Source organism: Girardinichthys multiradiatus, chromosome 3 (genome assembly GCF_021462225.1).
Source record: "Girardinichthys multiradiatus isolate DD_20200921_A chromosome 3, DD_fGirMul_XY1, whole genome shotgun sequence".
Classification (NCBI taxonomy): Eukaryota; Metazoa; Chordata; class Actinopteri; order Cyprinodontiformes; family Goodeidae; genus Girardinichthys; species Girardinichthys multiradiatus.
The window spans coordinates 32,123,645-32,141,586 of record NC_061796.1 but is presented as its reverse complement, the minus strand read 5'-3'; the positions used below and the strand labels follow the sequence as shown (position 1 = coordinate 32,141,586).

The 17,942-nt window shown below is 40.8% G+C and overlaps 1 protein-coding gene across 1 annotated transcript in view; it reads right to left on the bottom strand.

Moving 5' to 3' along the window:
• Positions 1-210: 210 nt before the first annotated feature.
• LOC124865500 (nectin-2-like) overlaps positions 211-17,942 on the bottom strand; it is a 121,226-nt gene continuing 103,494 nt past the window's right edge. The window contains exons 7-10 of the mRNA XM_047360626.1: positions 2,871-3,003; positions 2,655-2,712; positions 2,438-2,524; positions 211-1,526 (exon numbers count right to left, since the gene is read on the bottom strand). Coding sequence (XP_047216582.1) covers positions 1,314-1,526; positions 2,438-2,524; positions 2,655-2,712; positions 2,871-3,003 — 491 coding nt within the window. The 3' untranslated portion in view covers positions 211-1,313. The remainder of the gene's footprint in view (positions 1,527-2,437; positions 2,525-2,654; positions 2,713-2,870; positions 3,004-17,942) is intronic.

The following is a 17,942-nucleotide window of genomic DNA, read 5'->3' as shown; positions in this document are numbered from 1 at the left end:
GACAAATGGCACAAAACGACTCTCATTAAGCACCAGGAGCACACCCCACTCTAATGGGTATTTTCTGTGGTAGTCATTAGCAGGTGTCAAGCATGGCTAGACTGTTCAGCTGTGCTCCCTCACCCAGTAAATACTGCCCTCAGGTGGTAAAGAAGTGAAACAACAACTGGAGGTGAGAATATGATGCTGCAACGAATACATTGCACAATACAACATAAAAATTTGTTTTTATTGAATCAAGAATAATGATAAATTTACATATAAGATATAATTAAAACTAGATATTTTCCAGCATAAATCACCTGTTATAGAAACAAATTATATATGAAACACCCTTGTGGCACCAGCACATACACACAAGAAATCCCTTTAAATTCATTAGGGGGATGATTTAAAGTATTCAACACATTACACTTAGTTGTCTGCATGTCGACCCCTTCATGACCTCTTAAAAAAAAACAACAATCAATCGTAAGAGCCTCATTGCAACAGATTCATGGCTATAATGCAGATTTATATTAATCCAACCGAACACACTGCCACACGTAGTAAATAATAAAAAACAGGTACAAATGTTTTTCAGTGTTCAGACATAGCAATGCATTTAGCAACATTCTATGACTTTAGGACAGGAAGAAGGATGTAAATAGGCTGTTGCATAAAAACAAAAACATGGCTCTCAGGCTTTTTGCCCAATCTTAAAAAGTCTCAACGAAAAAGCTAAGAGAATATGTGCTAAAACAAGATAAGACAGCAGTTTAAAAACCCTAATGTCGTCACGGTCTGTGGTTTTCGTCTCTGTGCTGGCTGATTAACTGCAGCTAATGGCTTCTCCACAGGATGCCTGTTTCACACCGACTTCATGCCAGCTGGGCTTGAAAACCAACAGATGCAGCTACAAAGCTCTACTGTGCTTCTCCTATCCTACCTGCGGTGGTTATAGATGCAACCAAGTTACGTTTATAACCACCGCAGGTAGGAATATTTCATATTCTAAAGTCTCTCCTTGATAAACAGGCTGATATGTATAAATGTGCTAATAATCTGAAGATGGTCTGTAACTGTATATCATGCTCTGATTTCAAACTTCTAGTTATATTACATTCTTGCAGCTGTATGCTACAGCAGTGCACAGCAGCAGTTTGTATCTTGCTCAATTTGATAGAAGCAACACATCTAAACTCGATTACCTCACAGTGGCAGAAAGTATTCACATCCCCAAAGTTATTACTCTACCATAGAGTGAAATTGTGTGTTTTAGAAACAAAAATGTGTCCAGTAAATCCACACAAACGTCCATTTCTCATGACGACTCAGACGATCATTGCGGATGACACAAAGCTTTCTGCACGGCTGATGTGAAGGCCCCCGTTATCGTCCTGTGGCTCAACATTTGTCTCCATGTAGGCAGACGGGACTTCATTGTTCCCAGGGTCATCCCAACCTGAAGGGGTAACAGAGAAGTAATGCTCTCCATCGTGGTCCTCAAGACAATCAACATCCTCTTCCTGGTAGCCATCAAGGTCCTGCCAATGACAATCAAAAGGTAAATGTTAGGGTTATATACACAAAGGTAAATTCTTCATAGGCTCACACATCAAGTAGTTCATTAGCTACATCTGCTGTGCTGGAGATGGAAAACCTTAAATACCAGGGACGGTTGTGGGTAAGGTTTCACTGCAAGGTTCAGATGATTTTTAATAGTCTACAAACAAGGAAAAGGATCCAAAAAAATAAAGACCTGGAGTGCTCCTAAATATACTGAATGAAGCATAGTTTAGCTGCTACCAGATACCTGAGGAGGCAAGTGGACACAAACCCCCCATAAAGCAAGATGTGGTGGCAGCAAACCCTTGGGTTTCACCTTCTAAATGCTTAAAGCCTACATGACTTACATAGCAATAAATCAGAGCTTTGAGATTGGCAAACCATAACCTAAAGCCATAACTGGATTTCAGGAGTTTTTTTTATTGTTTTCATACATGGGGGCCAGGACAACAGCATTTAAAAATTGGGAAGCTTTTGAAAAACAAAAAAAAACAAAATATTTGAAATAAATACACAAGTAATGAAAGCTCATCCGCAAATGTATAGGGTTGCCACTGCCCTACCCTGGATCACCCTTGATTGCCCCACTAGCTGAGGAAGACTTTAGTGAAACTAATAGAGCAGTTTGCGTTGTCTTAACTATTTTTTCCCCACTTTAATAAAATATTATACATCGGTTCAGACAGTTTGGGATGAACTCACCACCCTGCTAAAGGGCAGCTAGCTAAAAACATTTGATAAATAAATCATGATGCTGGAGAAGAGTTGAGTAATGTAATGAATATTTGATAGAAGCTCAGTGGTCTCTCTGTGTTCAAAATAACTTCAGGATTATCCAGTAAAGTTAAAATTAAAGTTGGATTAATTTATAAGCAGAAGGCTCTCTCACCGTGATGGGCTCTTGGCTTTGGGTGGAGTAATATTGACTTTGCAGACGTCTATCCTCAGTTACTGGGACATTACTCGACATCATCGGCTGTGGAGGTACACACACAAACACATCAATCAATACATTTCAAGAGATCAAATCAAATAATAATCAGCTTTGAGTTTTTAACAGAGAACTTGACAATTGTCTTTACAAGCATTTTATGTTGGTGACTCACCCTGTTAGCAGAGCTGTTGTTTTTCTTGGGAGGAGGGGGCTTGTACCTTGGAGGACCTCTGAAACAAAAACACACAGCTGTCATGTTTAGTGAGTCACACAAATGTGAGGCACGCTGTATGCCGTGCCATCTGAAGGGAACAGATTTACGAAGAACAGGGAAAAAAAAGTGAAGTGAAACTGAGCTGCCCACGCTCAGTTGGTCACAGATGCTCACTCTGCAAGTTTCTTGGCTTTTTGTTTGCGGTACAACGCTATGCCTGTTCCGATGAGGGCCAGGAGCAGAATGACGCCGATGATGCTGCCGATGATGCTGCCTGTGGCGGCGCCCTTCATTGGGAGACGAGTAGCTGGGGAATAAAGAACGACGTGGAAAATAAGAACTGGAATAACAAAAGAGTTTGACTGAACTTCTTGCACTGCAAATCTGGCACAGGAGTGCTTATGCAAAGGATAAAGAGTGCATAGGAGAAGCACAAGTCCCATAATAATTCTGTTTATTTATTTTTCTTAAAGACATAAGGTAACTTGGACATTGCTGAATTATGTTTATTTACAAGTCGAGTGCCAGATAAAATAAATTTTCTGTATGTAGGATAAATATGGAACCAAATCCAGCTGTTTTAGCTGAGTCAAAGTAATGAGGTTTTAAAGGGATAGTTTGTATTTTTCTGTTCTGTAAGCACTCCACCATCAGAGCAGACATCTGTCTCTACTTACTCCATTTAAGCAAATGACAAGGTTAAACCCTAAAGTAAAGTGAAAAACCTCCCTTACGGATTTGCCACACTTCAGTATTTTAAATCAAACAAATTTTATAGCAAAGGATGACCTGATTAAATATAATTATTTATTTACTATGATTTTATCTATTCATGGAAAAGAGCATGTATGACCCACTGGATGGTATTTGACCATAATAAAAACCTTTTTAAGCTCACACCACAGCATCTCAATCGAATTTAAGTCCAAACTTTGACTAGGACATTGTAAAACCTTCACTGGTTTTTTTTTAACCATTCAGAGGTAGACTTGCTGGTGTGCTTTGGATAATTGTTGTGATGCACAACCCAGGTGCGCTTGAGAGTAAGCTCACAAACCGATGGCTGGACATGCCACATAAATAAAGATGCACAACTTCAGAAAAGTCTCTCACCAAATTAGAAATGTTATAACAATAATTAACAGTAATTGGAGCTGAAATAATCAGATTAATCGTGATTAACTGATTATTGAATTAATCATCAACTACTTTAATAATCGAATAATCGTTAAATGGAGTATGCAGACTCCAAAACATATCATTTGCTGAAAGAACTCACTCAGAGCAGTAAGTAGGCCAAAATTGTGCAAAAACTATACAGGTCCTTCTCAAAATATTAGCATATTGTGATAAAGTTCATTATTTTCCATAATGTCATGATGAAAATTTAACATTCATATATTTTAGATTCATTGCACACTAACTGAAATATTTCAGGTATTTTATTGTCTTAATATGGATGATTGTGGCATACAGCTCATGAAAACCCAAAATTCCTATCTCACAAAATTAGCATATTTCATCCGACCAATAAAAGAAAAGTGTTTTTAATACAAAAAACGTCAACCTTCAAATAATCATGTACAGTTATGCACTCAATACTTGGTCGGGAATCCTTTGGCAGAAATGACTGCTTCAATGCGGCGTGACATGGAGGCAATCAGCCTGTGGCACTGCTGAGGTCTTATGGAGGCCCAGGATGCTTCGATAGCGGCCTTTAGCTCATCCAGAGTGTTGGGTCTTGAGTCTCTCAACGTTCTCTTCACAATATCCCACAGATTCGCTATGGGGTTCAGGTCAGGAGAGTTGGCAGGCCAATTGAGCACAGTGATACCATGGTCAGTAAACCATTTACCAGTGGTTTTGACACTGTGAGCAGGTGCCAGGTCGTGCTGAAGAATGAAATCTTCATCTCCATAAAGCATTTCAGCAGATTGAAGCATGAAGTGCTCCAAAATCTCCTGATAGCTAGCTGCATTGACCCTGCCCTTGATAAAACACAGTGGACCAACACCAGCAGCTGACACGGCACCCCAGACCATCACTGACTGTGGGTACTTGACACTGGACTTCTGGCATTTTGGCATTTCCTTCTCCCCAGTCTTCCTCCAGACTCTGGCATCTTGATTTCCGAATGACATGCAGAATTTGCTTTCATCCGAAAAAAGTACTTTGGACCACTGAGCAACAGTCCAGTGCTGCTTCTCTGTAGCCCAGGTCAGGCGCTTCTGCCACTGTTTCTGGTTCAAAAGTGGCTTGACCTGGGGAATGCGGCACCTGTAGCCCATTTCCTGCACACGCCTGTGCACGGTGGCTCTGGAATCGGCCCTTCTCCACAATCTTCCTCAGGGTCCGGTCACCTCTTCTCGTTGTGCAACGTTTTCTGCCACACTTTTTCCTTCCCACAGACTTCCCACTGAGGTGCCTTGATACAGCACTCTGGGAACAGCCTATTTGTTCAGAAATGTCTTTCTGTGTCTTACCCTCTTGCTTGAGGGTGTCAATAGTGGCCTTCTGGACAGCAGTCAGGTCGGCAGTCTTACCCATGATTGGGGTTTTGAGTGATGAACCAGGCTGGGAGTTTTAAAGGCCTCAGAAATCCTTTGCAGGTGTTTAGAGTTAACTCGTTGATTCAGATGATTAGGTTCATAGCTCGTTTAGAGACCCTTTTAATGATATGCTAATTTTGTGAGATAGGAATTTTGAATTTTCATGAGCTGTATGCCAAAATCATCCGTATTAAGACAATAAAAGACCTGAAATATTTCAGTTAGTGTGCAATGAATCTAAAATATATGAATGTTAAATTTTCATCATGACATTATGGAAAATAATGAACTTTATCACAATATGTTAATATTTTGAGAAGGACCTGTATACATTTGCATTTAAAATGAAAAACTCGCTGTATGTAGAACTCCTCAAGTGGCATAGATCATATTCTGTAAAAAATCTCCAATTAAGCTTCTTTAGCTTTCTGAATATTAAATCGATTAATCAAAAAATCTATGTACAGATTAATCGATTATCAAAATAATTGTTCCTTGCTGCCCCAACAGTAATAAACATTTTTGATTATTTTTGCCACAGTAGTAATTACTGTTGCTTTTCAATTTTAACTAAAAGCTTTTAGATATACATTTTTGTTTAAGGTTTTTGGGCTATTACTGTGATATTGCTAAAAGTATTGGGTCACCCTTCCGAGTCATTGGATTAAGGTGTTAAATTCACGTCTATGGCCACTGGTGTGTTAAAGGCTGGCAAACTGCTTCTCCAAATATTCGTGAAAGGATGGATCGCTCTCAGGAGCTCAGTGAACTGCAGCCTTGGAAATTTCCTCGGTACTAAATATTCCACAGTCAACTGTTAGTAGTATTATACTAAAGGAGAAGTGATTGGCAAGCGCAACAGCTCAGTCACAAAGTAGCAGGTGGATGCTAAGGTGCGTAGTGGTCTCTAAAGAGTCATTAACTACAGAGCTCCAAACTTCCTGTGGCCTTCAGATTAGCATAAGAGGGAGCTTCGTGGAATGGGTTTCTGCGGCCGAGCAGCTGCATCCAAGCCTACCATTACCAGGTGATATCAAGTCTGATACAGTGATGTGAAGCATGCTGCCCCGGGAATCTAGAAGAGCAAAGACGTATCCTCTGGAGTGACTAATCCCATCTCCCGGTCTGGAATCCAATGGACAAGTCTGAGTTTGGCAGTTGCCAGGTAACTGCCACTTGTCTGACCACATTGTGTCTTGTGTAAAGTTTGGTGCATAGGGGATTCTGGTGCAGGGCTGTTTTTTTAGGAGTTGGGGTCAGCCCCTTAGTTCAAGTCAAAGGAACTAAGTGCTTCAACATACAAATACATTTCTACAGTTTCACGCCTTCCTGTTTCAACATGACTGCACACCAGTGCACAAAACAAGGTCTATAAAGACATGGATGAGAGAGTTTGATCTGGAAGAATCTGACTGGCCTGTACTGAGTCCTAGACTCAACCTCAAAGAACACCTTTGGGATGTATTAGAGGCGAGATGGTGAGCCAGGCCTTCATGTCCAACATCAGTGTCTGACCTCACAAATGCACCTCTGGAAGAACCTAAAAAAAAAGGCCTTCTCAGAAGAGTTTAAGCCAGTGGTGTCCAAAGTCTGCCCTCAAGGACTGGTGTCCTGAAGGTTTTAGGTGTTGTCCTGGTTCAACACAACTGAACTTAATGTGTGCTTAATTAGTAGGCCTCTGCAGACCTTGATGACATACCAAGGTGGTAAATCAGCCATTTGAATCAGATGTGTTGGAGCAGGGACAAATGTAAAACATGCAGGACACTGGCCCTCGAGGAGTGGAGTTAGACACCCCTGGTTTAAGCCATTAGAGCTGCAAAGGCTAAGCAGACATATATGGGATATATATAGGATCACTCCAGTTCACAGGTTTGAAGGCAGATGAGTGAAAACATTTTGCAGTACAGTGTACCTTGGGAATCTCATGCCCTAAACATTAAACCTCCTATAAAGAATGTACTGAAATACTGAAATTTAGCCTTAATAAAGCGTTTTATAACCACCATCAAGGTGAAGAAAAGCGAAATGATCAAATTAAAACAAGGCAAATACCAGAACTACACCTCTCTCTATTTCAATAATCATTTATTGGCTCCCATCATTTGCATGACCTTTTCAAAACTCCAAGCTGCTCAGGTTGGAAGGCACTGATATAACAACCATTACTATTAATGAAATGTCATGTAGCACAAGGCAGGAAGATATCAGACGTTACTTCACATCGCTATGAGTGGCTTAATAACGCGAGGGAATAAAGAAAAAACACTCAGTGACTGAGCCGGGTGAAGAAATGTATGTGTGTGTGTGTATGTATTCCTGTTTTGGCATCACAATGAGAACCAATTTTCCGATATCACCATCAAATTAAGGACCATTTGTACCAAAGTGAGGACATTTTATTGTTCCTCATGACCTGTTTTGCTAACGGTTAGGTTTAGGACTAAAGAGTGAATTGATTTTAAGTTAAGGTTATAGGCATGCACTGGTAATGGTTAGGTTTCGGGTTATTGTCAGTGTTAGGGCATAGAAAGGGTTGAAAATGACTGAAAATCAATGCAAGTCAATGGGAGTCAACACATGGTCCTCACTACATATAGCAAAACCAGAGTGTGTGTGTGTGTGTAGCACTGCAGCTGAAGTACAGGAGTGGTCTTGATTAGAGTGTCGATTCACAGGGGTGATTAAAAAGAACCAGAGGAATCACGCAGAAGCTCGACTAATGAACCATGTCCATGCTGAGCATCAGCCACACCCACACACACACACACACGGAGAAAGAGACACAAGGCATGTTTACTGAAGGTGCAGCTCAACTCATTATCCTCAGTATTCCTGGGGGATTATGCTAATGAGGGGGAGGTAAAGGGCAGAGAGGATCTGAGGCTCCTCTGATGAGAACAAACTCCTTGTCTTAGTAATTGGAGGGGTCATGATTGAGTTTTGTTAGCCTTCTAATTGTGATTCTTTTCCAACAATAGACTACTGAGCATCTCCTAAAATAATTTTAATTCTTTCACATGTACAGAAGCTGCTCTAATGATCCTGTCTGCTCAGAGTGCTTGTTATGTCTCCGTACATCACCTCCAAGACCGACCCAGCACGCCCTCTGCTGCTCAGAACAAAGCTGTGGGTTTCCTCTCTCTTTTAGGTGTTATATTCCAATTTATTAAAGCTATATTCAGAGGTTCCTGTGCACCAACACATGACACTTTCTAAATGTTAAATCTATCATCGCAATCCCATCTCTTTAGAGAAAAAAGTCAGAAATAATCAAAAAGCTCCTCAAAGATTAAACAAAACTGGCTCCCTTGATGCAACATAGACAGTTGTTTGATGAGGTGAACCGAGCTAATTGTGTTTTTTGGGAAATCTTGCATGTGTAGTTTTCATTGTCAGAGTCACAAAGTGACAATCCACTCACTCACAAGAGGATTCATTTTGGGATCTTCCGGGTATGTTAGGAGCACTTCGCGTTGCTTCCTAAAGTTAGATTTATCGACAAATTGGGGGACTATGAAACACTTCTGCAATGATTTACTGTAGCAGGTAATTAATTGTTTTAACCCTCATTCTAAGAGTCAAAACACTGGCTGGTTAAAAACTATTTTGGTAAGATAAACATTCTGTCCGATTTAAATAAAGGAAGATGCTGAATTTAAAACAGAATCCACTAAACGTCAAGAAGAAAGTGAGAAGATGAAGATGTTTTTGAAGTCACAATGACTGTGGTAGGATTGTGGAAAGATGGTTTGTGCCGAGAAATTTAGAGACAAGGACATAAAAAAAAACTAAGAAAGATAAGATATTATATTCAAGTGATCCAACCTGAAGTCATGTCAAGTTGACCGCAGTTTCCCAGCCGTCAGAGTTTCATTTTGTTATTTTCTTTTTCTCCAGGTAGATGTAAAATCTGAAGAAATTAACCACACGGGGGACCACTTCAAAATGCAGCAAAGGTGGCTCTGTCTTGATGGTGTAATTTTATCTAAACCAGGTCAAATATTGGATATTTGGGGTTCAGAACTGGTTTTCAGATGCAGCACCAACGTGTATAAAACCCTAAGGCTAAATCCACATTTGATGCAACAACACAATCACAAAAAATGTTAGAAAGCAAATTCTGGCATTAAATAAAATCCTAGAATTTAATACAAAAAGCTACTCCTCGTTCTCTAGCTTTATAACAAATTTATGTGAGGGTTTGAACAGACTGAATGCAGCAATTAGGGTAATAATGTCAAAAATCTATTATTGGAAATTAAACAAAGGCAGTGACACAAAAGCTTTCATAAAAAACCCTTCAAACATGTTATTTAAATATTAAAAAGACAGTGTTCATTAAAGGAAAAATTATGATTCCAAATATCTAGGATCCAAAAATAAGCTCTTAAAAAACAAAAGTGTAAAAGGTTTCTATGCTATAAACATAAATAATACTAATTCAATGAGCATTTCAGGTGTTGTAGACAGTGGTCCAAAGTTTAAGTTGGGACACCAAGGGACCGCTATATTATACAGGTATAACATGTTTATGCTTTAAATATTATAAGAAATAAACATTCATATATTGACTGTTATGCTATTTGGGTTGCAATCATACCCCTGTGAATTATGGTCTCGAGTCTCTTCCACTGTTATTTTGAGGTTTGGAAGCAGAAAAGATGGAAACCTCAGTTTTAGAAGCCTGTCAGGTTAAAGTATTTCCTGCTTCAAAACTCTGACACAGAAATACATTTCTTATAAAGTAAGAGCCCAAAGCAAATACTTTAATTAATGACTTGCCTGAAATCTTTAAATACCTGATTACAAAGCTTCTTAAATGACTACCTGTATACATAAATAACCCTTGTATGCAAAATGAAGACTAAATGGATTTGTTTTCATATGCAAAATAACTTTTTGTAAAACTAACGTTTAACTATAATATTATAATAAACGTTATGTATCTAGCACCCTTCACTGATAAAAATCACAAAGTTCTTTACAGAGTGCGAGGAAAGTAGATACAAATAAAGGCTCAATATAAAACAGAGAAGTAAGAGCAGCTAAGAAAAAAATAACTAGGTGTTAGGGTCTTCAGGAGGTTCTGGACCAAGGATCAAAGAGTGTGGCCAGAAAAATAAGGAATCAACAAGGCAGTTTTTAGCTAGTCAGTCCTTAATATAGGAGACAATTTATCAAGTAACTTGTTTAAATTTGAATCATTAGAGGAGCAGTACAATTGAATGTTGTCAGCAAACAGACAGTAAGACACATTTTTAAAGCTACTAATAATCTTAACTAAAACTATGAACTTCGCACAGAAATATACATTTAAAAAGTAAGAGGAAGTAGTCACTGACATTCGTGCTGCACATGCATCACATCTTAATCTTGTTTTGATGTAGTGAAAGCCCTCGGCCTCATGGTGATGCTGTGTCTCTTCAGCGGTGCAACACATGCTGGCCACAAGGCATTTTAAATACCTGCCTTTTCCCCATATAGCCCGTGTGACTGCTCCCTCATTACAGCTCTGTCTCTGTTTATCATCAAGCCAACCTTCTAATTTTTCAGCTCCCAGCGCTTTTCAAAAACGACACTAAAGCCCTCTCATTTTCTCCTCTTTTTTTTTGCTTCTTATCTTGCAGGCGTCATTATCCAACCATGTCATTTTACTCAGCAGGTTTCAGGTAGAAAGTGATTCCTTCCTTTCAGATAACCTCTGATTGAGAATTTAGAAAAAGCTGCAGGAAATAAGGCTCAGTTGAAAGGAGTGAGGTGCGAGTGTGAAAGAAGTGACTGGTGATAGTGGCCTTTGTGTTGGCCCTGCACACCGGCTATGTCTTTCTGTAATGAAATCTCTGGTTAGTTTGCTGGATGTGCTTAAACCTGAGCAGCTTCAGGCCAAGGACAAACACGTGAGCACAGTTAGGATCCATCCAAACAGAGTAAACACAGTGAATGATCGCTCTGCTTTGTATCCCATGCTCTCGTCATATGGCTTGACGTTTTTACACAAGAACTCTGCTGCTTCGCTACGTTCCCTTTGCCCTCCAGCCTCTCCCTTCCAGAAATGCAGACACAGAGGCGCAATATACATAAATAACAAGAAAACAGACATAACAACAAGCGCACACAAAGCACCGTCCAATTGCTCTGAGAGGCAAGCAGCCCCAAGGCAGACACGTTTCTTTCAACTAAATCATGTTCTGTTTTATTTCTTCTTTACTGTGAACAGAAAACTGGGTCAGAGATCAGATTTAGTTTTGGAGGTCGAGTCTGTTCCTGTGAGCAGATCAATTTGAGAACAATCTGGACATTCCCCCCCCCCCCTTCCTGTATAAAAGCCTTCCCTGCCTGACCAGCCAGTCAGCCATGTACCACCACTCTCCCACGGGGCATAGGAGAGGAGGAAGATAGGAGCTGAGGGAGGAGAAGGAGTGTCGGGGAAAAGGAGATGAGGCTGAATGGTTGGCTGAAGATGTCTGAAATTACTGCAGACCTACTTCAGTGGGATGAAAATACCACCAGAATCTCTTGAGCTTAAAGATGCTTGGATGAGTCCTGGACACAGCTCCACAACAGAGCATTTATCTTTCCACAGTTTTACCTCTTTTTTCTTTATTTCTGTTAAAAAGGGATAGTTCAGTTGTAATAACTGTTCTCTTATCGTTAGCAGAAATACAAATTGCAGTGACTTTGAAGAAAAGTCAAGTAATCTTTAGAGCAGTGAAAGGGCTAACAGCAATTCAGGCAAACCATAATTTTTTGTTGATTTTAGCTATTATGTAAGAACTGAAACTCATAATTTTAGCTCAACGGACAAGATGCCATACCCATTCTGCTGATCCGAGATTAGATTCCAAGTATAACAGGTCCAGGAGAAAAACCCAGACATCCTCCTCCCCAGGGACTCCCACTAGGTCATTCTGGGTGGATCCCACACTGTTCCCAGGTCAGATGGGATATATACCTCCTCGTGTCTTTTCTGGGTCTGGACAAGTGTGTCCTCCCAGTGGGATATGCCTGGAAATTCTCCAAAGTAGACATTGTGATCCGACACCCAAACCACCTCCTTTTGATGTGAAGGTGCAGCAGGTCTACTCTGAGGTTGGCCCAAAAGACAGACTGCTCCGTCCTAAATCAAAGTCTTAGATCCAACCCCTCAACTATGAGATCTGGGTCAAGCCCTTAAAAGACAATATCCTAGATACAAATGGCTGAAAGGTAGATGGACTTGTAAATAAGAATTTTGGTTTTGTTTTCTTCACCACATAGGACCTGAGCAATGCCTGCATTACAATATATGAATCCATCTCCTGCTCTATCCTTCCATCACTTGATAAGACAGATATACCTGGACTCCTGTCCTTGAGACAAAGGCTGACCCCCACCCCAGAGAGAGCTAACGTATTGCTAACTGAGAAGCATGGCTTTAAATTCGACTGCTCCAGTGGTTAACACAGAAACCCTCTTCTCAAACACAGCATGAGATCCTCTCAATAAACACCACAAAAAAGCTCAAGCTCACCCCCCTGCACGAGGAATAAGACTGACCCTGTGTGGAAAATGAGCATGCTGTTCTTAAAATCTTCCCTGGCACCACAAACTCCAGCAGCACCCCTCACAATAACAATGTCCGACACTCAGTCCTTTCCAACAGTTATCCTAAGGGAGGGTGAGAGATGTGATCCCTTGAAAGCTGGAACACACTCACTGGTTCACTTTCTAGTAGAATTGGACCACCAGTCCAGTCTCCTTTCTCTATATTCCCCTCAGCTGAGGAGATGGTGACCATCTTAAGGAGATCCAAAAAATGCTCCATCCACAACCCAACTGTATCCTCGGTCAGGGTTTGCAGTTACCCCCACAGCTCAAACTTAGTCTGGGATGGTCCGCTTCCCTTTCTGAGTCAGTTTTCCAGAACTTTCATGAAGCCAAGCCAAATTCCTTCTTCATAGCCTTCCTAAATTCCTCCCACACTTGAGTTTCTGCTTCTGCAGCCGGGCGCTATATAAATGGATATTAATCTTCTATACTTTTGCGGACCATTGTTAAGATTGTCGTAATGTTCTCAGCCTGTGCTTCTACAGTTCCACTAGTTGAGGCTGCCAGCTATATCAAGCCGCTTCATCAGCTGTAACTCCTACGTCTACTCTGAGGAAACCAAGAGTCAAAGCTTTTCGATTTTGGTCAGGTTGTCATTTATGCAACACCACTAAAGATAAAATATCCCTTTTCTTTTCCAAGTCTTGTTGTGAAAACTTAAACAACCGACAGCCATAGGCAGCGGTAAGACAGAGGTTTGGCTGAAAAACAGCAACAACCTTGTGGTAATGTAGACCAGTGGTTCTTAAACTGTGGTAAAAGCACAACTGGTGGTATTGGTTGTCTTTAGTACTCGAGAATTTTTGGTGTCAGATAAATACAAGCGAATGAAGTGATGTCAAAACTACGGGGCACCTGCAGCCAAACAGAACAATTGTTCAAACACACGGGTCTTTGCGAAACATCCGGGATCTCCGTGTAAAAACTTTAACAGCCGACTGGACCAGGAAAGAAATGCTGGAGGATACTTATGCTGCCATGTGTCATTTACCAGAGAAGCCCTAAGTTAAATCAAACCAAACTCAACCGTGTTTCAGTTCCAAGGTGTAAAACCAGTAAAAATTGTTGGCTCATATGCTCAGTGAACAGGATAACAGCTATTTGCAATAGACACTGCATACCCTGAATTTTGTTTTCTCAAACACTGTAGCAACAGGTTATCTTAAGGAGTTTGCATGGTAATGCAAAACATTATCAGATGTGCAAATGAATAGTTGTTTAATGTGGGTATAACTAAATTTTAAACTTGGTCATTTTTACTTCTGACTAAAAATGGATCACCCAATTAAACTGCACCTTTCAACTAATCATGCAGTGCCAACTAATACGATCATTTTAAAACATCTCTTAGGTTCACAACATGAACTGACAAAGCCCAAATTCTGCGGCACTTCAGCTTCAAACAGTTTTGTGGTTCTTAGACAACTTAGTATTTAATAAAGTGGTACTTGCAGTAAAAACTAAGAACTAGTGATGTAGACGATTATTAGCCATTATCCTGTGGGTTTAAACATTTTGAGTTTAAGTGGTGTTAAATGGCTAAAATCAGATAAAATGAGGGTTTTTTTCTGACTAGCTGTTGTTGGGAGTATGATTATTGATTGAATAATCTTGATCAATAATTATAATTACAAATCATAATCTGACAAAATCAATTTCTTAACCATAAATCCTCATTTACAAATCGAGACCAGAGATATTTCTGGTGTTGTAATTGTGGCTCAACACTTCTGATAATTACAACCGTTGAATACTCCGTAATAGTTAATAACTATTGCCGGAGATGTCACTGTTTAATCGACCGTTTCTGCCGAAACGTGTGGAACTTGAACCTTACCACGAGGCTGACCCAAAACTTTATTTGATTCCCAATTTAGACCTGTGCACCAAAACCAAGGACCTCCATTGGGTGTGCCCGAGTAACCCATTTATTAGAGATGTCACCGATTACATGTGTGGGTTAAGGGAGGGAGCTCCCGAACAAAACTGTCAGGCAAAGATAACTCTGAAGGATGTAGGGTTAGAAACCAAGGTTGAACGTGCGGGTAACCGATGGCTTGTAAGCACCCCAGTAACAGAAGCCTTGCTATCCTACGATCAGCACGACACCGTTACCAGAATAAAATTACCCAACCAAACAATGTTCGTCTCCGTACCCCAAGGTGCACTCCTACATCTCGGGGACATAATCCTTCATCACCTTAATCGCGACCGATACGATACAGAAATTGAAATTATGGATGCTTTCAAGGGATATAATTTCAGCATTGACGCTAGTATTGAAAAACAACTGATAGTGGAAGGGACCAAACAGATTAAGTTCAGCCTCACCCCTGCGGAACAAGCGTCACACCTTTCCCTCGGTTTCCCCGGCGAACAGAATGGACAGAAACCCACACTATGACCGTTACGGTAGTTCTCCTTGTGATCGGGTGGGTCGTGACGGCTGGAATGGCACTCACCGCATACAGACAGGTTAAGCGTGTACAGGTCAGGATTGATGCCCTCACATTCATTCCCTCACGGTTCATAGCACCGCCTTTGCCAACGACACAGCCAGGGTCCAGTGCCTAATAGAAGTTGGATGAATAAGCTATGAACCATGATTTTGTTTTGTTCCTTTTATTCTTATATATACATATATATGTACGATATCTGTTATTGTTTCATTTTGTCTCAGGATTACCAAAGCTGATGACCAAAGAATGTAATGATGATGTGAATGTATTGTCCTGTATTTGTCTCATTGAACAATGTAGAAAGGGATGAGTTTAGTCAGAGTTAGTCCTGCCCAGGCTAACCTCTATCCTGCCCAGTCGTAGGTTTTGAGTAACACAGAGACAATTTTGTTTTGTTCTGCTTCGCCACGGATCACTGATTGCTCAGCAAAGGACAGAATGGTCCCAGTAGCTTCAAAGACTGCGATTCATCTCACCCTTTGAACCTAGGGGGGAATGTTGGACCACTTGTTTGCTGAGTATTGGATTATCTGCACGTTGTTGGACGTCACTGTGCCCCTCCAATGGCATCGGCCATTTTGTACCCAGGACAGCCCGCTCCTACATATCCCATCGAGCATTGCGACTGATATGACTGGGCGTCCCCAGTCTGACGTCACAGGGTGCTATATAGGAGGCGCTCATGTTTGAAAACTCGCCTTCTGCTGGAAACCAGATCTGGTAATCGAAGCGCGTCACTTTAAGAGAAGAACTCTGTGAAGAGTTTCATTCATTCTCTCTCGTTGGACAACGAACTATTCATAACTGAAGTCTGTGGACTAAGAAGGCCAGAGGTTTCACTTTTGCCGATCGAAGACGTGAGTTAACACGTAACTGGAGACACGGAGCTTCGGAGAGACGAACCGCTACCGTGTTTCATTTTCAAGTCGAATTTGATGGTCAGATCATATTTTTCCTTTTTGTCAAGAAGACCGAAGGACAAAGACTGACCGTTCCCCTGAAGTTAATTGTGGACGCACAATTAACTCAACCCCACGTTTTTCGAATTCCCTCGCTCAGGAAGAAGACGACACAAGTAAAATCCATTTCTTTTTTTTTATTTCTTTATTAGAAGGCCTGGGCAGGGTCAGAGGTTGTAGAAGCGATCAGAATCGCTGGTTAGGATCTCATGTGTTCTGAATAATATGTGCATGTAACCTTGCTTGTTGAAACTTTGATTTGTTATGTAATATCGGGATCCGCCGTGTCCCCCAGAGCTGTTTGTGTTTACTATCTGAACGCGGGTGCGTTGCAAAACTGGACTGTTAAAACGACCTCATGGTAAAATTCTCCATTTTACCTTTGTCTTCAATCTCACTGTGCTAACTTGCCGCCAAAGGTTATCAATCCTTTGTGGTCAGGAGTAAGGGGGGAAGTTTTATGATCAGAAGATCATAAAAGACACTCTAAGCTGCACTCCAACCCCCATCAGTCATCACCACACCCCCCTTTCATATCCTCTCCCTTCATCTGTTGTGCCATAAACTGCTGGTTGACTCAATACATACCCACTACCGTTTGTTGATTTTGCTTATTTAGATGTGTTTACCCCTGTGTGTGTAGAATTTTGCATGTTGAGTAGGTGAAAATTAATAAATATTCACATAGATAAAGAGAGAGCGTTTGGTGTTTCATTGTGTGCAAAAAGTGATGTGTCAGTCAAAATAAGGTTCAAGTTCCACACGTTTCGGCAGAAACGGTCGATTAAACAGTGACATCTCCGGCAATAGTGATTAACTATTATGGAGTATTCAACGGTTGTAATTGTCAGAGGCGTTGAGCCACAATTACAACACCAGAAATATCTCTGGTCTCGATTTGTAAATGAGGATTTATGGTTAAGAAATTGATTTTGTCAGATTATGATTTGTAATTATAATTATTGATCAAGATTATTCAATCAATAATCATACTCCCAACACTGTTAACCTAACACCACCTTTGAGTTTCAACACACCTACTGTAATAGGACATCTTTCTATAACAGATAAGGGAACTATTACTAATAACCTGACAGAACAATCCATTTAAAGTGCTTTTGTGAGTAGCAGGAGACAGATCAGCTCTTTCTAATGACTAGGAGAATGTGAATCAGTTATAAAGAAGCTAAAAGTAGGCAAGAGTAGCAGGAAAAGAGGATTCATGGCAAGATAAGTCAAACATAGATTAGTCAAAACATCGGCGTTGCAGGAAGAAAGACATTCAGGAGAGACGAGGAGAGGAGGCAGCAGGTAGAGCCAGGAGAGATGAAGCCTGTGATTAAGAGGCTGGCTTTGGATAAGTACAGTGGGATTTCCCTGCTGCTGCCTTCAACTAGCTGATCACACTGAGAGGGGATGAAGGAGAAAGCAGAAGACAAAGATCTCACATCCCTCTCTCTTTGGCTCAATCCCTTGTTCTCTGTTGCTGCGTGTTTATGCCTCTCCCTGAAGGGATTAAAGTTAAACACGCTGGCCTATCCTCAACTTCACAGCACTGGGCTGCTGGCTTTTACTGCATTTGTTTGCCCTCCTCTCCGTCTCCCCAATCAACCCCACACCCCTCCCTTCTTCGTCTCTGTCATCCTGCTTCGTCTCTGGTTCAATTTGGGATTCGCTTGCTTGGCTCCG